This window comes from Micropterus salmoides, unplaced genomic scaffold (assembly GCF_014851395.1).
Source record: "Micropterus salmoides isolate LMB-PRFRI ecotype aquatic unplaced genomic scaffold, ASM1485139v1 Ms_hic_scaffold_12, whole genome shotgun sequence".
Taxonomy (NCBI): domain Eukaryota; kingdom Metazoa; phylum Chordata; class Actinopteri; order Centrarchiformes; family Centrarchidae; genus Micropterus; species Micropterus salmoides.
In genome coordinates this window covers 17,840,905-17,865,260 of record NW_024040263.1, presented here as the reverse complement: position 1 = coordinate 17,865,260, position 24,356 = coordinate 17,840,905, and the positions used below count along the sequence as shown (strand labels likewise).

At 40.6% G+C, this 24,356-nt stretch overlaps 1 protein-coding gene across 3 annotated transcripts in view; it reads right to left on the bottom strand.

The window, feature by feature from the left end:
* LOC119899255 (alpha-1,6-mannosylglycoprotein 6-beta-N-acetylglucosaminyltransferase B-like) overlaps positions 1-24,134 on the bottom strand; it is a 162,974-nt gene extending 138,840 nt beyond the window's left edge. For 2 of the 3 annotated variants that reach the window (XM_038713775.1, XM_038713777.1), the window contains exons 1-2: positions 23,577-24,134; positions 16,873-16,985 (exon numbers count right to left, since the gene is read on the bottom strand). In XM_038713775.1, coding sequence (XP_038569703.1) covers positions 16,873-16,985; positions 23,577-23,644 — 181 coding nt within the window. In that variant the 5' untranslated portion in view covers positions 23,645-24,134. The remainder of the gene's footprint in view (positions 1-16,872; positions 16,986-23,576) is intronic. The other variant, XM_038713776.1, reaches the window with a different exon arrangement.
* Positions 24,135-24,356: the final 222 nt, after the last annotated feature.

Genomic DNA, 24,356 nt, shown 5'->3' with positions numbered 1-24,356 from the left:
GTGTGTTGTTCCAATGTGTCACGAGTGTGTGAATGTGAACACCAATAAATATATAATTGTATTAACAGTTATTTGTGTGGAGCATAATTGATAATATTGTGATGTTCTCCAATATACACTCTGAGATTTTTTCTCTTAATGCTGAAATCTATAATTTATTTTTGTTAATCTTGCTTGAGTGCTGTTACGAGTTAAGACTAACCCACTTCTTGTGCCGCCTTCCAGTCTCATTGCTGTACAGCAGCCTGCATTTCTATGCCAACAGTCTCTTTGGACAAAAGCCATCACACACAAAGTGATATAAACATAAGTTAGTGTGATATAACTTTTATATCAAAAATGTGTTCTTCTATACAGTGCAAGCTCAACACTTTAGCAAAACAACTGATCAGAACCATTACTTGCTTTGTCTTGTTTTTGCTGAGTGACCTCCAGTGGTTTAATTTATCACCTTGCTGCAGTGTAGTAGATGTGTACTGCAAGGTTTGTTAGGACACTGTGACATCACTGTTGGGTGTGGTCAGATTTGCAACACACTTGAAACTTCCAACCATCTTTAAAGGAAAAGTGAAGCAAAAGTGTTTATTATATATCTAGTGTAGCGAGGCAGATACCAATATCAATATTTGGGAGTTCCGATAACATAAATCAGCTGATAGTAATTTTTTAGGTGAACACATAATGTAAACAAAAAATCCTATATGGATCCCCTGGATTTGTGTTTTAAGAATTTGAATTGTGAAGATAGATACAGAGTGGGACATTTTACGTTTTAGTTGAAACATCAACCTGTCAATGCTCTCTTGTGGACATACTATGCAATAATGACACAGTTTCTAAATAAACTCAAACCTAGTCTTACATACCTGAAGTGCAATTTCAAATCATATTGCAAATATTTTGACAGATTTTGTGATACAAGTCACAAGTGGGAATGGTAATTTTTGCATTTCATTTTCACTGATTATAAAAATGATGAGGATGATGTGATTTTTGCTGGGGTCTGTACCACACAAGTGTGTTCCCTTACGTCTTAAGAATATTATTTGTAAGCCGGGTAGTCTTGCACGAAGGTGCTTCATTTATAATGTTATTTTATGACATATTTTATCTTCACCCAAATTGCAATATCCATATTTGGATATTGCACTAGGATATTTTGCAATTTCAATAATATTTCGATTAACTGTTAAGCCCTGGAGGCTACTTATTCCTTCCTCACCCCACTGTTTGTCTGGCAAATGATGATACGGTCACTTAGACACACACAACACAGCTTAACCTCACCTCACATGGATAGGTCTGGTAATGATGGTATGGTATTGATTTGTTCAGCTGCAGACAGCAGACATTTAGTTTAAAGGTTGAGACAGTGGTTCACTTGGTGCCAGCATTTTTTGCCTTCATGGGGACACAAGAAATACTGTAAGGCCTAAGTGAGGGAAACACATGAGACAAACTAATGGTTAATGATATACAGTAGGTGTGAAGCACTCCATGATGAGTTTGTGTTATGGAAACCATGTTGAAATATGGCAACAACAGACATCTCGCTTCTTCTTCAAAACATGTAGAGCAGAAAAGCTTAACGTGCCACCACACAGATATTTATAATTCAAGAGGCACTTTGTCTGTAGACAGACGCTAGTGAGAGGGACTTGTGTACTTACTGGAATAAAACAATGGACAACATGGGCTACACATAAACAGATCCATAATTTACACGGGCAAAACAATCTCAAGGGATCATAAAAGAAGATTCACTAACCGCTCTACAGCTGGGTGCATTTAAATGTCAATGTAAAATACATTTAATTGCTGTGAACATTTTTTTTCTTCTAGATGTGAATGTAGCATGGATTTTATTTGCACAAAGCTGTGCTGCGGGGCTTGAGGCAATTTTCTCCATCGACTTGCTAAACTGTGTGAGCTCTGCTGCTACGAAAGCTTGTGGGTATAGTTAGCTGCGTGTATGTGTGTGTGTGAGTGTGTGAGAGGGAGAGAGCTGGAGTTGGTGCGCATACATATGTGACATCCTGTATATGTTTGGAAACGATCAGACCACTGGTTTGTATGTGTAAATAATCTAAAGCATGAAATACAGCTTTATATGTATTCCCAGATTTTCCCACCACAGGATGCTGAGGTGGACACATTTCATTCTTCTCAGACTGATAGCCTGGTGGGAGCCGAAAAGACTGACGCCGCCTTGAGCAGGTCCATTAAGGAAATAAGAGCAATCAATCAAAATGGATTAATCCAACTTGATCTCCCAAAGGCAGATAAAGAAATTGGACCAATGTGGACCAACACACTCACATGTACGCAGGGACAAATACAACATGTTGGAATGCGCGTCCGCATACGTACACCCTCCCACAAACATTTAGACACAGACATACAGACCAAGATTAAGTAATTTTGTGAATGCTAAGATAAGCCAAAAGCTATAATTAGTGTGTCCAACATTGTAAGTGTTTCACGCTTTAGTTCTGTGACTGCAACTCAACTTGTGCTTTAAGTGAACAGGATTAAACTCTCACTATCATTTGTAAATCCCAAGGAAGTGAATGTACTCCACCATCTTGATTGTAAGGTGAGTGTTTCTGACAAGGAAAAAGGTTGCTCTTGTTAAAGCCGTTCCCATTCAAACGTGATGCATTTCTCAGCAGACAAATCTACTGAATGTTACATGACAGAAACAAAGAATGAGAGATTTGGGAAAACCTTTCAGAAATTGCTTTTTCTGTTGTGCTTCGGCACGTCTTTTATTTACTGAGAAACGGATGGGCCCTATCATCCGAGCTGACAGGTAATGCCATTTAAACTTTCCCAGAGAGAGGAAGAGCCCAAGGCTTGGCAGTACAGCATACACACTACCATGTTGGCTCAGTAAGCTGCTCAATAGAAGCCTGAGTGGAAGAAAGCCGTCAGTAGGTAGCATGTATACGTCTAGATAAAGCATTGAAGCGCATGTTACCATTCAATATATGGGCATGACAAATAATAAAATGTTCGCTTTTATGCATATTGTACACATAAATTATATATGTATACTATATATGTCTATAAACACATTCATTAATTACGTCTCACAATCAAGAACACCCAATTCCTTATAATCAGAATGCAATACACATTAATAAAAATGTTTTTTTTCAAACTGAGCATGTTGTAAAAAATAATAATCATTATTAAAAATCCAACAAGTGAAAAATTATAAGATCCGGGGTTATGCTTTCTTTCCAAGCCCAATTTCCATGGACCGTTTGTGTGACATTATCTACTACAATGATGTTAACTGCAAATTTAAAATCAAGCCTTCTCCTCTTTCAGATAGTGACATTTATCAAAAACATTGCCCAAACAGCTACACCTTATATGGGTAAAAACTGAAATCAGTAATTCGACACCAGTACTGATAAGGCAACCATTAGGGAGAGCGTTCGTGAGTGTTAGCGTGTGACAAGACCGGCAGCAAACATCAGCAGCTTCACGCACGGCAGACAGATCTGTAACATAATGGCTAAATATCAACGCTGCTGGTATGATTATTGCTGCCACATCATTACTGGAAGCACAAGAAAGCTTGATGCATGTTTGTAAGTGTGAAGTGGCAGAGAGGGAGAGAGAAAAGCAAAAGGGGAGAAAAGAGATATGCAGGGAGGTTGGCCGTAATTTCACCTGACTGCATGACAAGAGCGCAAAAGACAGTCTTTATGCATTTTTCTTTTCAACCCATATGCATCTTAATTTAGCTTTACCCGTGTGTATCCATTCCATTTTAAAATGAAATCATCTCAGCTGCCCTCAACTGAGCTTTCTCCTCCTCTCCTTAACGCTCAGCAATCACTCTCCCCTCCTTTCAGCTCGGCCTTAGCCAAGCTCAGACACAGTTCATCTCTCCAGGTGCTGCAAACAGGGCCTTCTCTCTCTCTCTCTCTCTCACGCATGCACGCACGCACGCACGCACGCACGCACGCACACAGAGAGATGAGGTTAAGTCCACCTGTCTAGTGCTTAGAGAGACTCACTAGAGCTCCCATTCATTGCTCTCTCTTTCAGGTCTCATTCTCTGCCATTACCTGTCAGGAGGAGCTGTTTTCTGTGTTCATCTTGCAGGAATGGAGGGGTGAGGTACTGCGGTGTATTAGACAAAAGATTTAAGAAACTGCCTGAGTGTCTGAGTACAGCTTAGACAAAGAAGACGGGGAGGGAGTGTATTCATCCTTGCATCCAGCTGTCTCACAATCAAGGAAGCCTCTATTGTCAGACTATCGGTTTGTTTCATTAGCGTTTGTAAAACTTCAATTTTTTATGTCATGTCTGCACACTGACAAATCCAATTCACTTACATTTGGGAATGAGCTCTTATCAGACCATGAATGGCATTTCATCCCAAATGCCAAAAGAAAGTACAATACCAGATCTCAGCAATGTGAACAAATGATGCAGAAGTGACATCATGTTCAGATGAGTGTGTATTACTTTTTTTTTTACACAATTATGATAACATACTTTGGTTGCTTTGTGTATAAATGTGCAGTGCATTTCGTTCATACGTGATTGTTTCACACAAACTCAAACACACACATTTTATAAAACACTGGATTAAACCTTATGTTTTGTATATAGTAGTTACATTATATAGTGTTTTCTATCCAGGGAAGCAAAACTGATTTGACTGCTGGATCTTAACAAGGCAATGTGTTTCTACAAGGGGTACCACAAGATCTCGCAAAATTAATTAATTTGAAAAGCTGTCTCACGATATCAGCATGTTAGAGTGTGAGGATGAAATTAGCATAGAAGATGCCCCCCTGAAATTGTTTATGTAGCCGCACCCGATGAAAACAATTCAGGTCAATAAAGATTTCTTAAAAATGGTGTTAAAATACGATCTGGTTGTCGTTAACCCAATATCATGTTTTGTCTTGTGACATGGTGAACTGAAAACTTTGAAATCACATTATGTTTAGTCGAACTCCCGCCTTAACACCAGCAACACTGATTGTGTCATTAGATGTCAAACTTCTAAACTGACTTCTTGCGCTGCTGACAAATTAGAATCCAGAGCAAAACACAAGAGAGAGAGGAAGAAAGAGACATATACAAAAATGAGAGCTGCAATGTCAATGCAGCAAACAATGGAAATCAATTCTCATCTGACTGTCTATACGGGATCTCAGCTGCCCTAAGAGACGTGTCACTTCCTCCTTGCAGCATTTCCTGAAATAGCACCAGTGCCCTCATAGGCATTGCGCTGCTACATAAGTACTGAATCCAACAAAATAAACAAAAATAGTATGCATTGATGAGTCCTCTCAGTTTTTATGTTTAAATTTGCTTAATTTTGCATTTTTTTTCATATATCAATTGTCAGATATTGCTAAATTATTTCAACACTTTGCCACAAAACCACTAAGAGGTAAACTTTAGGTAATGGTAAGTATTGCTAATGTTTTTCCCATTGTTTCCAGAGATAAACTGAATATTGCTACTTTCCTTCTATGGCAGTGCTCTACAGGAAAAAGATTTTTCAGCACTCCTTTATTCTACCATATGGTATTAACTAAACAGTGAAAGCCTATATTTATTGCTGAGAAAACAGTGCTTCATTTTTGTCAGCACAGAGACAAGCACTGGTGAAAATTACTAATGACCTCCTCATTGCATCAGACAAAGGATTTGTCTCTGTACTGATTTTACTACATCTTAGTGCTGCATTTGATACCATTGACCATCAGATCCTATTACAGAAACTGGAACATTTCATTGGCATTAAAGGAACCGCTCTAAGCTGGTTTAAGTCCTATTTATCAGATCGATTTCAGTTTGTAAATGTTAACAATGAGTCCTCCATGCACGCCAAAGTTAGTCATAGAGTTCCACAAGGATCTGTCCTCGGACCAATCCTGTTCACTTTATATATGCTTCCTTTAAGCAATATTATCAGGAAATATTCCATAAACTTTCATTGTTATGCAGATGATACTCAGTTATATCTATCGATCAAGCCAGATGAAACTAATCAGTTATCTAAACTTCAAATGTGCCTTCAGGATGTTAAAACCTGGATGACCTGTAATTTTCTAATGTTAAACACAGATAAAACTGAAGTTATTGTTCTGGGGCCCAAGCACCTTCGTGACGCATTATCTAAAGATATAGTTTCCCTTGATGGCATCGCCCTGGCCTCCAGCACCACTGTGAGGAATCTTGGAGTTATCGTTGATCAGGACATGTCGTAAGTTAAGCAAATTTCAAGGACCGCCTTTTTTCACCTACGTAATATTGCGAAAATCAGGAACATCCTGTCTAAAAACGACGCAGAAAAACTAGTCTATGCATTTGTTACTTCTAGGCTGGATTACTGCAATTCCTTATTATCAGGCTGCTCGAAAAAGTCCATTAAGACTCTTCAGCTGATCCAGAATGCTGCAGCACGTGTTCTGACAGGAACCAGGAAAAGAGATCACATTTCTCCTGTTAGCTTCTCTGCATTGGCTTCCAGTAAAATCCAGAATAGAATTTAAAATCATTCTTCTCACATACAAAGCTCTTAATGGTCAGGCACCATCTTATCTTAAAGAGCTCATAGTACCTTAATACCCCACCAGAGCACTGCGCTCCCAGAATGCAGGGTTACTTGTGGTTCCTAGAGTCTCCAAAACTAGAATGGGAGCCAGAGCGTTCAGCTATCAAGCTCCTCTCCTGTGGAACCAGGTTCCAGTTTGGGTTCAGGAGGCAGACACCATCTCCACATTTAAGAGTAGGCTTAAGACTTTCCTCTTTGATAAAGCTTATAGTTAGGGCTGGCTCAGGTGAGTCCTGAACCATCCCTTAGTTATACTGCTATAGGCCTAGACTGCCGGGGGGATTTCCCATGATGCACTGAGCTCCTCTCTCCTCTACTTTCTCTCCCTCTGTATGCAACCTCATCCCATTAATTCATGTTACTAACTCAACTTCTCCCCTTTCCGGTAGTCTTGTGCTTTCTCGTCCCTCTCCTCTCTCCTCCTATCACTTCCTGCAGGTGTTTCTGGCTCTGGAGCTGTGGAGTCTGGATCTGTGGTTACGAGTCACCTGCTGCCCCCGTGTTCCTGCTTGACACCCTCTGCTACAACTATTGTTACTAGTCCTATTGTAATTATAATCATTAACATTACGATTATTATCATAGGCATTACTGTATTTATCTGTACCATTTATCATTCGGTCTATAGCAACATCACCTTTACTGTCTGTTCCTCTGTGTGTATATTGTGTAGACTGCCTCCCTCCCCTCTCTCTCTCCTTCTCTCTGTTCCCCTCTCTCTCTCTCTCTCTCTCTCTCTCTCTCTCCTTCACCCCCAAAAGGTTGAGGCAGATGGCCGCCCACCCTGAGCCATGGTTCTGCTCGAGATTTCTGCCTCTTAAAAGGAAGTTCTTCCTTGCCTCTGTCGCCTAGTGCTTGCTCTTGGTGGGAATTGTTGGGCTTCTGTAAATAACATCACAGAGTATGGTCTAGACCTGTTCTTTTATGAAAAGATAAATGTTGTTGTGATTTGGCACTATATAAATAAAAGTGAATTGAACTGAATTTGTTTACGGTATACATTCTAACACCACACGACAAAAGCAGTGAAGATTTGTCCATGTTAAAATGTTACATTACTGCCGTTAGCATCTTAGTATCTCATGAGCACCTTTGCGCATACATCTTTCAAACCATCTCAAGAAAGATAATTTCAGATCTTTTTCAACTGGTAAAAAGACAGCACAAGAAGCTGCACATGAAGAAAAGGTGTCTCCAACTGATGGTTGTCTGCTAACGGTCTGAAACTAAGCTTCATTATTTAGAGTCAAATCTGTCACTTTAAAGATAGTAAAATGGTTCAGAAAACTTTATTTCTTCATCTTTTCATAACCCTTCCATTATGCACTTTGTGTCAAATACATGAATTCCCCTGCATTGCAGAATCATTACTGTCACTTTTCAGACAAAGGCAGAAGTGTTATATTGTAACTGTCCAACTCCGTTCAACACAGGCACGCATGTGAGAGCAGGAATAAAAAAGTGGGCAGAGGAACAGGCAAAAGCTAGCTGAAGAAACAAAGAAAAAGATATCTACTCTGCAATTATCCAGTCTCGCATTGGGCAGTTATATATTCATCTCTGAGGGAAAGAAATGAGAGAGAATGAGAAGCAGGAGAAGGAGAGAGAGGTGGGAAAAGACTAGGCTCGAGGAAAGAAATCACAAGTCATGCTCGGTGTGCTTTTATGACTTTATCAGCGCACACCAGTAAAGAAACCAGACAAATACAGCTGCCATTTTTGTCAGCACAGACATTATACAATCATTGGTCCCAAACTGTCAGGCGAGAGGAAGCCATGGCTTCCTAAACATTAGCATATATCTGCAGAAAGGAACCACAAGCACGCTCGAGTATGACACAATCAGGACCCGAGAAAATAACCAGCTTATGACAGAGGAAATGATGAGCAAGCGACCTGTAGACAAAGCTTGATGCAGGCTGGGTAATTGAGACAGCATATTGCTGCAGAGTAACCTTCCCAGAGACATAACCATGATATAATGTGCGGTGGAGAAATTTCTCATTTACAGCCGGGTAATAGCACTTAGGTCAGAACAATGGCCTTCTCTACTTGGAAATTGGATAGGCTTTTGCATTAATATGTATTGGCGTTAGGAATGGGCTAAAGATGGAATAACACGGTAAACGGCCTGAAGTTTGCACAGAGGGGAAACAAAGTTGGGGAGGAGAGTTATAAATGTGGATAGTACAGGTGTGTATAACAGATAACAAACATAGCGTTTGTTCAAGCAGAGCTCTCCTGTAAGTTACACTTACATGAGCAAAATTCATCAGATGTTTAATTCATGCTACACCATCAGTGACTCAATCAACAGCTGTTTGGCTACCAGCTGACTACTAACGTCCAATCATATTCATTCAGCTGTTGCAGTCATAACCTGACAACCTCCTTTGTGCAAGGTTTTTGTTATTGTGTTTTAACTAAGATTTGATGTTTATGTATTTGTTTGTTAAGGGGGAATTAGTTCTTGCTGCATTGATTCTTAAAAGAGCAGAGCCATTTCTGCAAAAGCTAACTGTATAGCCATTTGTTACACATGGTCAATTCCTTGACGCAACTTCTGTACAAATTAATGTGGCAGCCATTTGGTCACCTTTGCAGCACTGAAACCGCCAGGCCAATCAATGCTCTTGTTTTTAAATCAGTACCTCATGGTAAATTGACTGAGAACCCCTGTCCCCTTTTCAGCAAGTACTGTCATTTGTCACATTCAAACCTCAAAGCTGTTAAGTACAGAACGCAATCTTCTATTTCTATCTACTTCTTTCTTTCACACTGAAGGGTGTGCTGAATATTAGTAAATGTCTGGTCTTTACCAGTTAAGGGATTTACACATAAAGAATTCAAATCATAACTTCACCACTGGAGGAACGTGTTAATTTCCTGACAGAGGTGTTTTCTGTTTGTCCTTTAAATGCAATAGGAAGTGTTCACAGGGGGGAAGCTGGTGAGGGATCATAATGTCACAACAGTATGTGTCCTGCTGGTTTGTCTGTGTGCAGTGGTTCTCTCTGTATTCCCCCCTCCCCAGGCCAACAGAGGAAATAGACAGCAAAGGTATTTTTGGTACATAATACAATTGTACTTCTGAAGGAAAAAATTGAACAGGTGGAAAAATAGATCTGTCAGAAAGATTACCATAATGTAGTATGGTACTGCACCTCTGACAAACTTTTGTACTCCAAAAGGTAAGATTCTCTGCTACCTTGTTCTGTGTTGTGGGGACAGCCCAGCTGACGGTGAGTGTCCTGGTTTTACTTTTTTTTTCTCACTTTATTTCACCCATTGTTTTGCTCTGCCTGCCTCCCTGTGTTCTCCTCCTCTCTCCCTCGGCTCCTGAGCCCAGCCAACTACCTACACCTGCACCTCATCAGCCACCTCGTCAGCCTGCCACACCTGCCAGTAATCAACCTCATCCCAGCCTGTATTTCAACCCCGGTTCTCCACACCATCCTCGCTTGATCGTCGTTGCTCCTTACCCGGGTGCCATCTCTACGGCCAGGCTCTCATGTTCCTTGTTTTTTCTCTTTTTCCCTGCATTTTGTTGCTCCGGTCACTAACCCTGTCTTTCTGTCTGTTTTCCCTCCCAGGTTCACTCACTCTCGTCATCCGTTCAGTCGGCTGGGCTCATCCTCCGGTCCTCACCTCTCAGGCTTCCTCCACGGCGCCCTCCCGGCTCCTCCCTGCTCCTCGCCTCACCACCCGTGCCTTTGCCTGCTCCTCGGTCCTCCGTGCCCGCGTCCCCTGGCGTCCACCTCTCCTCCCTCACCTCTTCCCTAGCCCCCTCCGTGAACCCTCAATAAAACCTCCTTCCCTCTGAGTGTTGCGTTTGGGTCCTTTCTGTCCCGTCTCCTAACAGTTCTGAGTGTTTTAAACTCTCCATTCAATATGTATCTGTTTCTATGAAGCCTGAATGTTTCCCTTGATGCTCTCTTGACTAACAAATACAGCCTAACATGATTCATACCACTGTATAATTACGACCAACCTTAACTTCAGCCTCATTGGATAGGTTGCTTTCCTACTTATGCCTTTCTTAGGTCTCTGGGTACAACTTGTATGACAAACGCCTAGCTTTGCTTAGCTCAGATGAGAATCATGAAGAAGCTCCTCTCTAAAGAGAAATACCCCAATAAATTTTCTCCAAAGCGAGACTGCTGGCATTAAGCAGTCTTGAAGTTCTAATTTATGCATTTGTAAAGACACTAATTTGAATACAAAAAACTAGATGATAGTGAAGTTCTAATCCATTGAATCCCATTTCCTGTCTGTGTGCACAGACAGGAAATGGGGTTTTAACTGGAAATTTGGTAAAATTCCCCAAAAGCATATGATCCCATTGCTATACCAATGCTTCATTCCAAATTACATTTAATCTTTCAATGAGGTGAAGTGGAATTGCCAGTGGGAAGAGATATCTTTTAGTTACATATTCCACACCTAAACTCAAAAAAAGTTTCCAGCCCTGTGAGATGATGGAACTACCACCATATACTATCCCACCTGATCTAACCTTTATCTTAAATCTTAATTTCTAATTTCAACTCTAAACCCAAATGTTAATGTTGAAGTATGTGGTGAATAAGAATTAGTCTTAACACTAAAACTTGTCTTAATGTAGAATTCTTCTAGGCTATTTCTATATTTGTGAGGACACCTGGTCAGGAACACACATATTACTCAAACACATAAATACAACACACATGAATTCACTCTGAATCCATTTTTATATTGTTGTTGACTTGATGGTGTTATCCAGAGAGAATCACAAACCCATAAACCAGCACGCACACACACAGTCCATTCAAACTCCCCAGGCTATGAGTGAACTGATAAAGTGTACTCCCCGAGTGACTCCCCTGCTGCACCTAGCGCCCAGCGACATGCAGAAGATTGTCATGCCAGATTTGTTCGACATGAAGCGATGGGTAGGAAACATAACTGCGGGGAATATGTGATAGAGATGAACATCCAGTGTGTGAAAAAAACATGAAAGGGGACCACAGAGCGGGGGTGTCTGATGTGCTCAACCGGTACCAGCTACTGCATACTGATGTATTGAAATATACTGCACATGTGCTATTTCACTCACTTTATAATAAAAACAGAAATATATAGGTCCTAAAACTGCAGTTACTTTAATAACTTTAAACTCTTAGATGAGGTCTTCCTAGGACACAAGTTAAAATGTCTTTTGGAAATGTGACACATTGGCGTGAGTCTTTTTTCTGACTGATGGCACAGAAACTCTCAGACGAACATCACAGAACTGAGTTTATTGCGAGTCAAACAACCATTAGTCTCGGCCCCTGCTTGGATCTAAGCACAGCAGCATTTCCAAACAGAGTGTTCTCCTCGTGGCGATTACAAGTTTTCCATTTTCTAAATTACATTATTTGATTGACAGAACTCTCAAGCTGCTAACCGTTTAACCTACAGAGATGAGATAAATGCACATTTTTAAACTGAGGCAAAAAATGTATATATAAAAAATATATTCTCTCTCCCAGCAGGGACTCAAGCAGGCAGAGAAAGCCCTGAGTCTTTCAGCTAGAACAAACAGGGTGAAAGGACTGTCAAGAGTCCTTGTTAATGTAATAAACTGCAGAGTATGAACAAGGTCCATAGGGAGGGCCTTTGATCAAGCTAACATTTCCCTTACGTCTGATGTATTTTAATCAGATGAAATAAATTCTGGTTGTGTACCTTTTTATCCCTCTATTTCTCTTTTGTAAGCAATGCATCCTCTAGAAATCTCATTCTCTCGCTTAATCACGGACAGACACAAAGACATACAATCTCCATTCTACTTCCTCCTCCTCTACTTTCTCACTTTCACTATTGAGCCCCTACCTCTCCATCTCCGGCTCACGGCTCCTGATGAGTTTGTGAGTCACTGAGTAGAGACGGGGATTTCAGAGAAAACCCAGCACTCTGAACCTCCCATGGAAGCTGATAATCCACAGAAGCGAGAGGTGGCGAGGAAATTCAGTTAATACCCAAACAATTGCTATCAGCACAACTCCCACTAAGGTGACAAAGCCATGCACAAATGTGGCTGTTATTGTGTGCAAAAAGCAAGCTAATATCTGTGTATGAATGACTGTGGCACAATGCGAGATTTTGATTTACATACAGAAAAGCAACTTTATTCTTGTCTTCCTGAAGGCCTTGTTGTCAACACATCCTGGATAGTGATTAGCCCTGGATGACAGCTGCTGAATCAGTCATCCTCTGCACAGGCTGTGGAAAGCCCTGTTATACAATGACATCTAAACACAGTGATACAGGCACATTTTCAGATAACAGAAGTGGACAGTAGTGACTAAATGATTGCTGTGGGCTACTAGGGACAAAACTGTTGAGGATATGTTAATCTGTAAGTTTTTAAATGAGCTTCTTTAGCTAACAATGTCAGCAGTGTATACTTAAAATCCCTAAATTCAGTCATCATCATTAAGGAACTGAGCTGAGGCCATGTTTAAGAGAGCCAAAAGCAATGGACAAAACAAAACAGCCTTTGACAGTTTGCTATGTCATGACAAAGTAACTTCTTAGTACAAAGGATTTGTTTCAACTTGTGAATAATGCTTTTACAGTAGAGAAATAAGCACACACAACATTATGTATGGCATGAGAAAACTGCCTTAACATTGGACCAATGCTAAAATAAGACAACCAATCACAGGGTTGAACAATTTTAGGAAAACAACTAATTAAGATTCTGACCTATATTGTTATATATATATTTTTTTATTTAACTACAGGTCTGTGGTTTTTGTGGTCAACATAGTATTTAACAAGAACCCATGTTTCTTTAAACATGTCAGCTAAAGAAAAATCAACTTCTAGATAAATGTACATACTTTTCAATTGAAAACCTGACTAATTTAGGTCACATTTAATAAAGATAATGTATTAGTAATATATCTGACATACGCATCAATATTAAAATGTAATCTCAACTCTTAAAAGTGCCATTACATTTATTGACAATATATGCATAGTTGATCAAATTGGTAAATCAGTATTTTGATATCAGACTGGTGACACCTTATGTTGAGAGCTTTGCACTATAGCTGCTTTGCACTATAGCTGCTTCAGCTAACGATAACATTAGCCTCACACTGACTATTTTCACAGCCCCGAAACTTGGAGGTCTCAATTCAGAGCATTTAAGGGTGTTAAGCTTAAAAAAAATTATATGATGTGTTGAGAAGTTTAACATGGCAATTCAGACAACTCTATTCACCAGCTGTCAGTCACTTACACCAAACAACTACAGAGCTACCTGCTAGCTATCGCTCTGAAACTGACACAAGGCCATCACCTAGATCTTTTATAGAGGGAGAAAACGCTGCCACAGATCACGCCTTATTTTGTCAAACATCAAAAATGATTGAAGAGTGTTTCTGCATGTACAAAACCATCCTTGGAGAAGTACCATTATACAGACACAGGCATGCAGAAAGACTCTACTGCTAAATTTATTTACCAGCAGCAGTTGTCATTATAGGCAATGAAAACATTGATTGTCAGTTTAAACTTTTACTTGCTGTTGCTTGTTAAGTCACTCTTAATTATGGAAATTGTAATGGAAATTGTGGGTTTCTGCGTTTTAAAAATAGCACTCTTATTATTGAAATTGAAATGAATGAATGAATTAAATGAAAATAAATAATCACGCCATAGCTGCTAACAAGAAACCTCTTGGCAGCTGGTTATGATAAAGCCAAGTTCTTTAAGGCAAATACAATGAGCACCAAATAAAGTTGCTCTGCTTTGCTGGTCTCTGTAAGAAGAGCCTGAAAATTTGGAGAAACTGTTTTGTTTGGCAGTGTTGCATATTTTCACAAGGAAGATCTCCTAGAAATGACATGTACTTAATGGGACATGGGAGAGGACCTGTGTGTGTGTGTGTGAGTGTGTATGTGTGTGTGTGTGTGCTGCTCTGCAGGTGGTGAGTGGAGACTTAATGAAAGGGCCAGTTGTTTCAGCGGGGCTGATTTGGAGAGAGCAGATGGATCGGTCTCTCAGTCTCTCTGGTCTCAATCTTGTCCCACATTGCTGCTGTCGCCCCATTTAACAGCCAATTTCCTGCCAGCTCGTCACAAACACACATACACACTCAGCAACAGCAGCAAAAACAGTGTGAGGTAGTAGACAACAGAGATACGCATAAAGGGAGAGCAGAGGGTGAAACAGTGGGGCATACACACAAACAAACACACCCAGGCATACTGTAGATGATATAGATATGGACATCTTTTGTGCATAGAAACACAAAAGCATTTCCGTACATACTAAAAAAGAGAGACACACAAATAAATTTAGAGGCACATGCACGCACGCACGCACGCACACACACACACACACACACACACAAAGTAAGTTCCTATGGGGATGCACGGTTGGACACTATACAGTTCTTAATGAGCTTGCTCCAGATGTCTTCCCAGGCTGCAGCGCATGACTAGTTGATTAATCAAGTACATTTTACAATGGAACACTGACACATACACACTAATTCTAATTTATCACAAACACAGTAATCTCAATTTATCACAAACACAGTAATCCCAAATGACCCCCCTTTCCACCCTCTGTATCGCTCTCTCTCTCTCTCTCTCTCTCACACACACACACACAAAAACACACCGACTGATATGCTTCTGCATCTATCCATTCAGTTAAGTCTGCTGTTTTCTGTTTCCATTTTCACTGGTTCATCTTTATTTCTAACAGATAACACACACGCACGCGAACACCTGACTGATTCACACCGAAAGGAGCATTTGCTCTGTCTTTTATGTGCTCTCACTCCCACGTCAGCTGACACATGGCATGCCTCAACCACTGTTTTGCCCACACACACACTCTACACACATTGTGGGAGCGCCCTCGGAACACAGGATTTCTTATTTTAACTCCCGCAGTACTGAGAAGTAGATGGCCTCCACAGAGTGACCTCTGACTTCGCACCTTGTACAGCAGGAGATTACAATGGCACTCTTTTTTTTCTGACTTGCCACTGGCAGTCAGCCATCACTCTGGGTCATGTGATATTGCTGGCTGGCCAATGTGTTAATAACCTTTCACTGCTGAGATATGGCTTTGTCGGACGTTGGCTTCAGTGTCCATGCAACACAAGTACAGAAACCAATGTGCAGTGATATGGAAAAATACAGGAATTCAAGGTTGGTGTCATATTTACAGTATTTTTTCTGTGGACAAATAAACATGCAGAGAAGTATCTTAACAACACTTTGGGGTGTAAAAGTGTGATGCTTCACTTTCATATAATTCTAATGTATTTTGCTCTTCTAGTTACACTTAGCTAATGTTTGTCTTCTGTACTCAACCACAATCCCGAAATGTGGGGAAATTCAAAGAGTCATCATACTGTAATTTCCACTTGTGGTTACAGCAACAGACATATAGGCTTGCTTTAATGGACTTCCATATGAAGGTGAGACTTAAAGAGAATCATGAGAGGGTTCAGAGGAGCTGTAAAATGCTTTTCAGGCTGGATTGCTAAACGCTCCTCTAAAGTCGATAGATATAAAAGTGGAGTGAGTCCAGATAGATATAAAAGTGGAGTGAGTCCATCAATATTAAGTAGATTAATTATGTTGATACAGATACAGTGTTTTGTCATATCTGAGTCAAAGAACTGTCAGCTGAGTAAACATTTCACCAAACATAGAGAATAATAATTCACATGTATTTTAATATATAATGTATGTGACACACATAGCCCTGAAATATACTGTTTATGTCATCAGAGCAGAATCCCTGAAAGTAGTGAGGGTGAAACCCACAGATATAATATTAGCCACACTTGCTGCTGTCACCGCTGGGGATTAGACCAATAACTTCCAAGCTACTGTCTGGCCTCTCTAGCTCATGTCCCACACACCAGATCAATCTTCTTTTACAAGCATGTTGATTTATCTCTCACCACTTGACCGCAACAACAGAAAATCAGCTTATCTGCTGAAAGTTGTATGAATGAAATTCACTGGTCATACTGGTTCTGCGATGGTATTTACATTTACTTTATGATTTCTTTGCCCAGGCCAAAATTTATGTTTCCACTGACAGGTGGTGCAGCTTAAACAAAGTGGCACATGGCAGTGAAGCGCCAGTAGGACCATGGAGAGTTATAGCACAGCAACATGCAGTGACATTACATCATTTCAATTCAGTGAAGGAACTGTTTACAAACAAACATGCACTCTCACACACACACACACGGCACATGTCAGTACCTTCTGTGCGGATGGTGAAGGGGGAGTCCCCCAGTCTCTTGGCTGAGAACTGCCCCCCCAGAGAGGTCATTAGAAAGCACAGGCTGAAGAAGCCTATTCCCACCACGAATATCCTGAAACACAGGGGGGAGGAGAGAGGAAATAGATGAAAAGGGAGTTGAGATAGATAGACATATTTACAGGGAAGGGCAGGTAAATAGATGAGTTGGGTGAGTACTGGGAATATGAAGATGAGAATAGAGAAGGGGGGGGATAGGGAGATATTTGGAGGCAGAAAAGGGAGTGGATACAGAGCGAGAGGCTTGAAAAACAAAAGCAAGAATGTTTACAGATGAATAGGCCGACAATTAGAGAAGACAGGTTTGCAGGACAGAATGATTGGCAGAAAAGCGAGAGGCAAATTAGAGAGGCAAAGACGAGAGGATGAGGAAAAAATGTGGAGGAGAGCAGAAGAGGAGTGGAGAAGAGAAACAAAGAGACAGTCAAGAAACAGCAGGCAGCCCTTCCAGAAGGCAGAGCATAAATAGAGCAATGATCACATGTGGAAAAGTAGCAACTTTAAGCCAAAGGGCACCTGAAACATTTGGGTGGTTTGATGTAATTGGTTGACGTACATCTAGGACAAAATATGCTTGAGCAGTTTGTCCCCAAGTGCTGGCAAAATGAATGTGATTATTTATGTAATATCAAGTGGGGTGCAGACGTGGAAGAGAAAAAAAAGACTAGAAGAGGACAGGAGCGTAAAGATATAGCTAAAATGCCAACTAAAGTCTTTGAGACTTGGTCTCACTCTGTCTGAACCACACAAAATGAGGTCAACAGTGGGCTATGCAAAACAGTCGTCACAATGTGAGTTACTGTATATTGTATCACCGTGAGTTATGAAATACAATAATACATTTTATTTATAATGCACTTTACATTTCAGGGAAATCTCAAAGTGCAAATACGTCTACAATCTAAGGCCAGTTCTCTGGGTTTGGCTTTTTTCAAGTCTGTGTTAGAAGACACTCACCGACATATACTGAACAAAATTATAAACGCAACACTTGTTTTTGCCCTCATTTTTCATGAGCTGAACTCAAAGATCTAAGACTACACAAAGCCTTTTTCTCTCAAATATTGTTCACAAATCTGTGTCAGTGAGCACCTCTCCTTTGCCGAGATAATCCATCCACTTTCAGGTGTGGCATATCAAGATGCTGATCAGACAGCATGGGTATTACACAGGTGTGCCTTAGGATGGCCACAATGAAAGGCCACTCCAAAATGTACAGTTTCACTGTATTGGGGGGGTCTGGAAACCAGTCAGTATCTGGTGTGACCACCATTTGCCTCACGCAGTGCAACACATCTCCTTCGCATAGAGTTGATCAGTTTGTTGATTGCGGCCTGTGGAATGTTGGTTCACTCCTCTTCAATGGCTGTGCAAAGTTGAAGTCAGGTCAAGACCCAGATGAGAATGACGAGCATGCAGATGATCTTCCCTGAGGTGGTTCCTGACAGTTTCTTCTCTGAAACGCCTTTGGAGACGACTTATGGAAGAGAAATGAACATTCAATTCACGGGCAATAGCTCTGGTGAACATTCCTGCAGTCAGCATGCCAATTGCACGCTCCCTCAAAACTTGTGACAACTGTGGCATGATTTGTGACAGATTTGTGAACAATATTTGAGAGAAATAGTAAATAGAAATAGAAAATTGTGTACATAGAGAAAGTCTTAGATGTGTGAGTTCAGCTCATGATGAATGGGGGCAAAAACAAAAGTGTTGCATTTCTAATTTTGTTCAGTCTATATGTATATTAAAAGAGTTATCAGTTGGTGCAGTAGTTTCTCCTGTCTATACTGATCCTGAAGAGGTCCTTATCTAATACAATTCTAATTGGGGACAAAATCCACAGTCCTCTTGTTTCACTAAAGCTAATATAATTTAGCCAAAAAAACTGGGTATCCTAGTAGGAAGTATACAGGTGGAATGATTTCAGCCACCAATAACTCTTTCAGTGTACACATGGGCATGCGAGTATTTTTTTAAGATAGACTTGAAAAAACTATCTGAAGAACCTATCTGGTCTCATGTGATAATATTTTAAAATCCAGGCTCAAATCTGTAGTGCAGATCTTGCTTTGAAACATAAACGTCTGCTTCTCTCTGCTTTGTGGCTCACATCCGATATCTGAAACGGTGCCGTACCTCTGAAGGGAAAATAAAATCAGACTCTGTGTGGGTTCTCTCTTGTCAGAGAGCCATGAGAGAATCAGATATTTGACTTAAAAGAGTTGAAAATCAGGTCTTTTGTATCTGTGTAAATCCTGCCCTAGTTAAGCTAGTCTCTTCAGTGTATATGGATCAGAGGTTATCTTATGATACTGTGGCTCTTTGGGGAACCAGAGAGGCAAAGCTGTCTGCGATCCTTATCCGTTGGACAAAATACCAGTCTGCCTCCATGACTAACAAGTCATGTCCCACTTTAAAAAAGCTTGATGTTCCGCTGCTAACTCCAACAAAAGGAAATTCTTAGAAGATACTATAGAAGTAGTGTAACGATACGCTATCACACAGGACTCAAGCACACAGCATAATAAAACACTCATATCTTGAACCATTAAGAAAACATACACAGGCCACATGCTCCATCTGTAGCAAGGTCTGAAGAACTACCAGGAATGAATTGTCCGGAGCTTTCAGCAAGAGAGCAGCATGGATATGAACAACGCAGACTATAAACAAGAAAACAACAGAAGCCCAAACAGCAAACCGTCTGCTCAGACAGGACGGACTCACTACTACCTCGTAGCACTGCATCATCTTAGATTTTAGCTTCATCAACATTTAGAGAGAAGCTGAATGAATGAACTGGTTTACGAGTTGGGTGTTTCTGTGACATTGTTGTGTGTGATGAGCCAAAATATAATAACCTCCCCTGGTAGTGATAGCAGATCACTACAGTAGTCCAAATGCAGATTGATGTGAAAATTAATGGCAAAATGAAAAACACTCCAGTACTTAGACTACATATTTTAGCAGCTGAAGACATTTTCCCCTAATGTCCTCATCATGTACAGTTGTTTGGGTAAATGTGTTGTAATTTTGAAAAATATATAGGGCTTCAATAACAAACAAGCAGTTACAAATCATATCCAGCATATGGGCAATGTATCTAAAGCAATGCCAACAGCAGGAGGAAAAAGGGAAGAGCTTTTGTGATATTATTACATGACATTTATTCATTTAGCTGATGATTTTATCCAAAGCAACTTACAATTGCTACATATGTCAGAGTTCACATGCCTCTAGAGGAACTAAGGGTTAAGTGTCTTCTTCTGCTCAGGGACACATTGGTGGATGTGTCACAGTGGGGAACCCGGGTCTCTCACACCAAAGGTGTCTTATCCACTGCACCATCACCACCATCTTCATCACAATTCACTTCATCATTTAAATTAAAGGCCAACCTTGCACAGGTGTAACCTTTAAACTTTTAACTTCTGCACCAGTGTTTGGAAAACTGAATCTTAACATAACAAATGAATGAATTATTCATTTCTATTGCTTTCTCTTCAAAGCCAGGCAAGAGCTGTTTGCTTGAATGCACAGCCCAGTGTGAAATCTGACAGCACTTCCTGGAATGGTAAGTAGCTCCAGTCACGCAAGGTTCTGAACCAAAGCCTCTTAATATTGATGAGGCCGTAAGAAATGAGTTCCTATCAACAGCAAGGAAGAATAGCCACTTAAAAGAACATTTGCTGAAATGATCTGATTGACCCAAAGGGATCAAGATGTTGAATAATCTGTTGAGTGTGGAGCGTGGTGGTTTGGCTAGCTCCCAGGGAGACAATATTCCAAAGACAGAGCCAATGCATCTTGTCCTGAGTAGTAATCCCTCAGCTTCAAGGCCAGACAGTGGGATGTAGCTCCTTGAGAGGCAACCTTTTACTCATGTACAACACATATTGACAGTGAATAATCATCACTATCACCATCATCAAGGCTCTTATCTAATGGGTTGCATCAAAAATGATTACAGTCATCTGATCACTCCAAAAAGTACAGCAGCTATACAGTCATTCCGGTTAACTTGGTCATTTATCTTCGTTTTCCATACATTCTGTGAGCAAAGGGATCAGATTACATTTTGAACTTCAGTTGGGATTTAATGAATTGCCGTGCTGATTACACTTGTAACAAGACAAACTGTAATTTGTGTATGAATAGGTGTTGAAATCAGACTTTCCAATTCCCAATAATCGACTTAATTTGCTGGCGTTGGAAAGAGATTATTAGACAACACTTTAATGTGATGATCACTGTGATCAGAGGGATTAGAGCGACGGCAATGATCTGTGTAGCAAATTTTTATTGATTTACACTGAAAACATGGAGAAATTAGAATCTAACTGCATTCTCATCAAAGTCCCAGCATCTAGGCAGCTGGCACATGCTCCTTCATCACGGTTTCTCATTTACCTCTCTGTCTCTCCCAGGATATTGTAACATTATTAAATAATAAAAAATTACCTCCATCTGTTCCAGGCATATTGCGGAATGAATTAGGATAGCTCAATCGTTGTCAGAGGACCACATACAGTAACTGATGTGTATCCAAGCCCTATACAATGATTATGATTAAGGGATTATTTATCATGAATATGATGCCCTGATCCAGACATGCTTACTGTATAGCTGCATGGATTATGCACTTACTATCCTACTGTGTGGTCAGCAAGCCAAGCAGGTGGAAGCTGAAAATCTGAATCACAGATCTGATTTAGTGTTTAGTTGCCACATTCGTTGCTTTTCATTCTCGTCCTCCTCAGTGCCTTGAATTATTCCAGTATGGAAAAGTGAAGAGGCCCAGTGACAGGTTTGGAAAGGGGCTACACAGAGGACACTAAGCAAAATTGGCTGAGTTTACAGTTTACAAATCCATTATATCACTATTCTCTCTGTGATCTTAAGTATTAATAATCCTATGTGTGTTTATGTGTGTGTGCAGAATAGGGGGAAGTCTAGCAAGATTGATGGAAAGAGAAAGGAGCAGGAAAAAAAGTGAATCACTCAGCTCATGTGGGTGTTCAGAAGCTGGCCTGATGGTGTCCTAGGGTGATCATATCCTCTGTTATCATTTAGCAGTTTTCCAAAGTGGCCTTAGGTGGATGATATGAGAGGATTAGGCCCCAGTCCTGCCTGACGAGTCTTTAATTAACCAGCTTAAAGTAAATGCTCCGCTCCCTATAATTGGATCAGAAGGCGAGATCTGCTATCAGCTAATTGGCCTTCTCACACATATAGACTTATCAGATTTTTGCCTCTAGGTAGATGATTTCGAAGCGAGAGGACTTCTGCCAGGCATGGAGGAGCCGTGGTTTAGATGTTAGTTGTGTTATTTTCCAAGAAACTTTTCCTGGTGCCTGAAGAGGCCTAAATACCTGAAACGATTCGGATCTTGCGGTGTTCACACACAGACTGCATTTTGAGACAATGTTGAGTTTCACATTAAATGCAGTGTGACAAGCAGCATTTTTGCAGCAGATGTGTCAATTAATGTTCCTGTTGCCCAAATATGCCTGCTGGGGCTTTCCTGGAGCTGATACAAGATGCACATCCACAATATGCCTAGTTCAATTCTGGCCTGGCAACTTTCTCTCTCCAATGTTTTTGTTTCTTTTTCTTGTCAAAACTATCCAACAAAGGCTAACTGTCATGAAAATATTATTTTCTTTTCCACTATTCATAGTAAAATGACAAACAAAAACTGGTTCATTTTAAATGTGATGCACACACAAATCACGTGCAAGAACCTCTCTTTGCCTGTGTTATCAGGGCTGGTGTAGCTTTGTCACAATGCTGCTTAACTGAGTGTTTTGGACTAAATGCTTGATCTACTGAGTAGATAGCAGGTTAAGTAGTTTAGCGCAGCATGAATGTCACCATCACAGGCAGACACTTTTTACAGAGGGTGCTGCACAGCTGCTGCATCATTGCGCCGGCACACTAGAGGAATTGTTTGGAAAATGTAACAGTATTAGCAGGTGGAAAGGAGGGAAAGATGAGATCCCCTAGCATTTGTACCACTGAACTCCAGAATTTAGAAAAGCAAAATAGAGGAATGCATTTAGAGATTTAATGTCTGCAATTAATATATAGCCTGCCTATCAGGGTAAATAAATTAAGTTGGCACAACAAGGCTAAATGGACTGTAAAGAATTATCTGTATACGTTGTTAAGAAACCCCCTCCAGTTTCCCCTTTATATCCTCAGGAACAAAGCCTAGCCACACAATGATAATGGAGCTATCCATGTAGCAAGAAACTAAGTTAGAGCTCGGCTGACTGGTAGTACAGGCTTATTTACGTCTCGTAATCCATGTGGATCTGAAATCTAATTCATCTAGTGGACAAACATCTGGCGTATATGTGCACATATGTGTGTGTTTAGGTAAGTGGTAACACACACACACACACACACACACACACACACACACCCTGGCTCTACATAATGTGCACAATAACCTACAAATAGTAGTGCATTTTGACACGGCTTACGGCTTCACAACTCAGTGTTCCTCACAGTGATAACCATGTCTTTCTATTCAGTTTTGGGACATCTGTATGATAAAATGTAAGCTGTGAAAAAAGCATGCACAATGATCAAAGGGACACTGGGTGCAGAATAACGTCGCCAGCCCTTTGTCGCTTACCTGAACGGTTTGAACGTTACTAGACATCTTCTGACCATTATTTTACCGTCGGTGCTGCCAGTAATCATTTTCCAAAACGTGCGACCCCTGACATTGTTGCTAACCTCCCAAACTGGAACTTGAGGTGACCAAACATTTTATCTGCGTCCCATCCAGCGGTCCACAGCTGCAAATAACTCGGTTATTTTAAATCAACACGGCACCCGGCATACGCGCTTCTTCACCCCTCCGGCAGAAATGGTACAAAGTTTCATTCAGCAAAGTCTCCTCTCCCGTGAGAGAAAATGTCATTTAAAGCGTTATTCCGTCGTCGGGCAAACAATCTGAATCTGAGGTGAAGTCGCTGCAGGCTGTGTCGACCGCTGGAGTAATACCCGATGTGAGTTTACTAAAAATAAAATGGCGTAGTTGTCATACATGTGAGTAAAAGCGGGCGTCGTTTCAAATCCACGTTTCTTTCAAGGAGAGGAGAGCTAGCTTCAGGGACGTTTTAACTTCATGGCAAAGGCAGCGGCGAGTGTGGCAAGTCAGCCGTATCGCCTCTTACTCGTTCACTCCTCAAGAGGCAGGTTAGCTGTGGTACAGTGTTACGTCTGGTTGGTCTTTTCAAAATAATAGCCTTGTTGACGAGGGAACATTTCTAAAAACGACAAGAAGCAAAGAAAAAAACAATAGACGAAAACCCTCCCGTAATTCATAAAATCTCAATATCCCAAATTTTCCCTCAGAGGAAATAAAAGGATTTATAAATTGCCTAATAAGTTTTGTCCGCTGTTAACG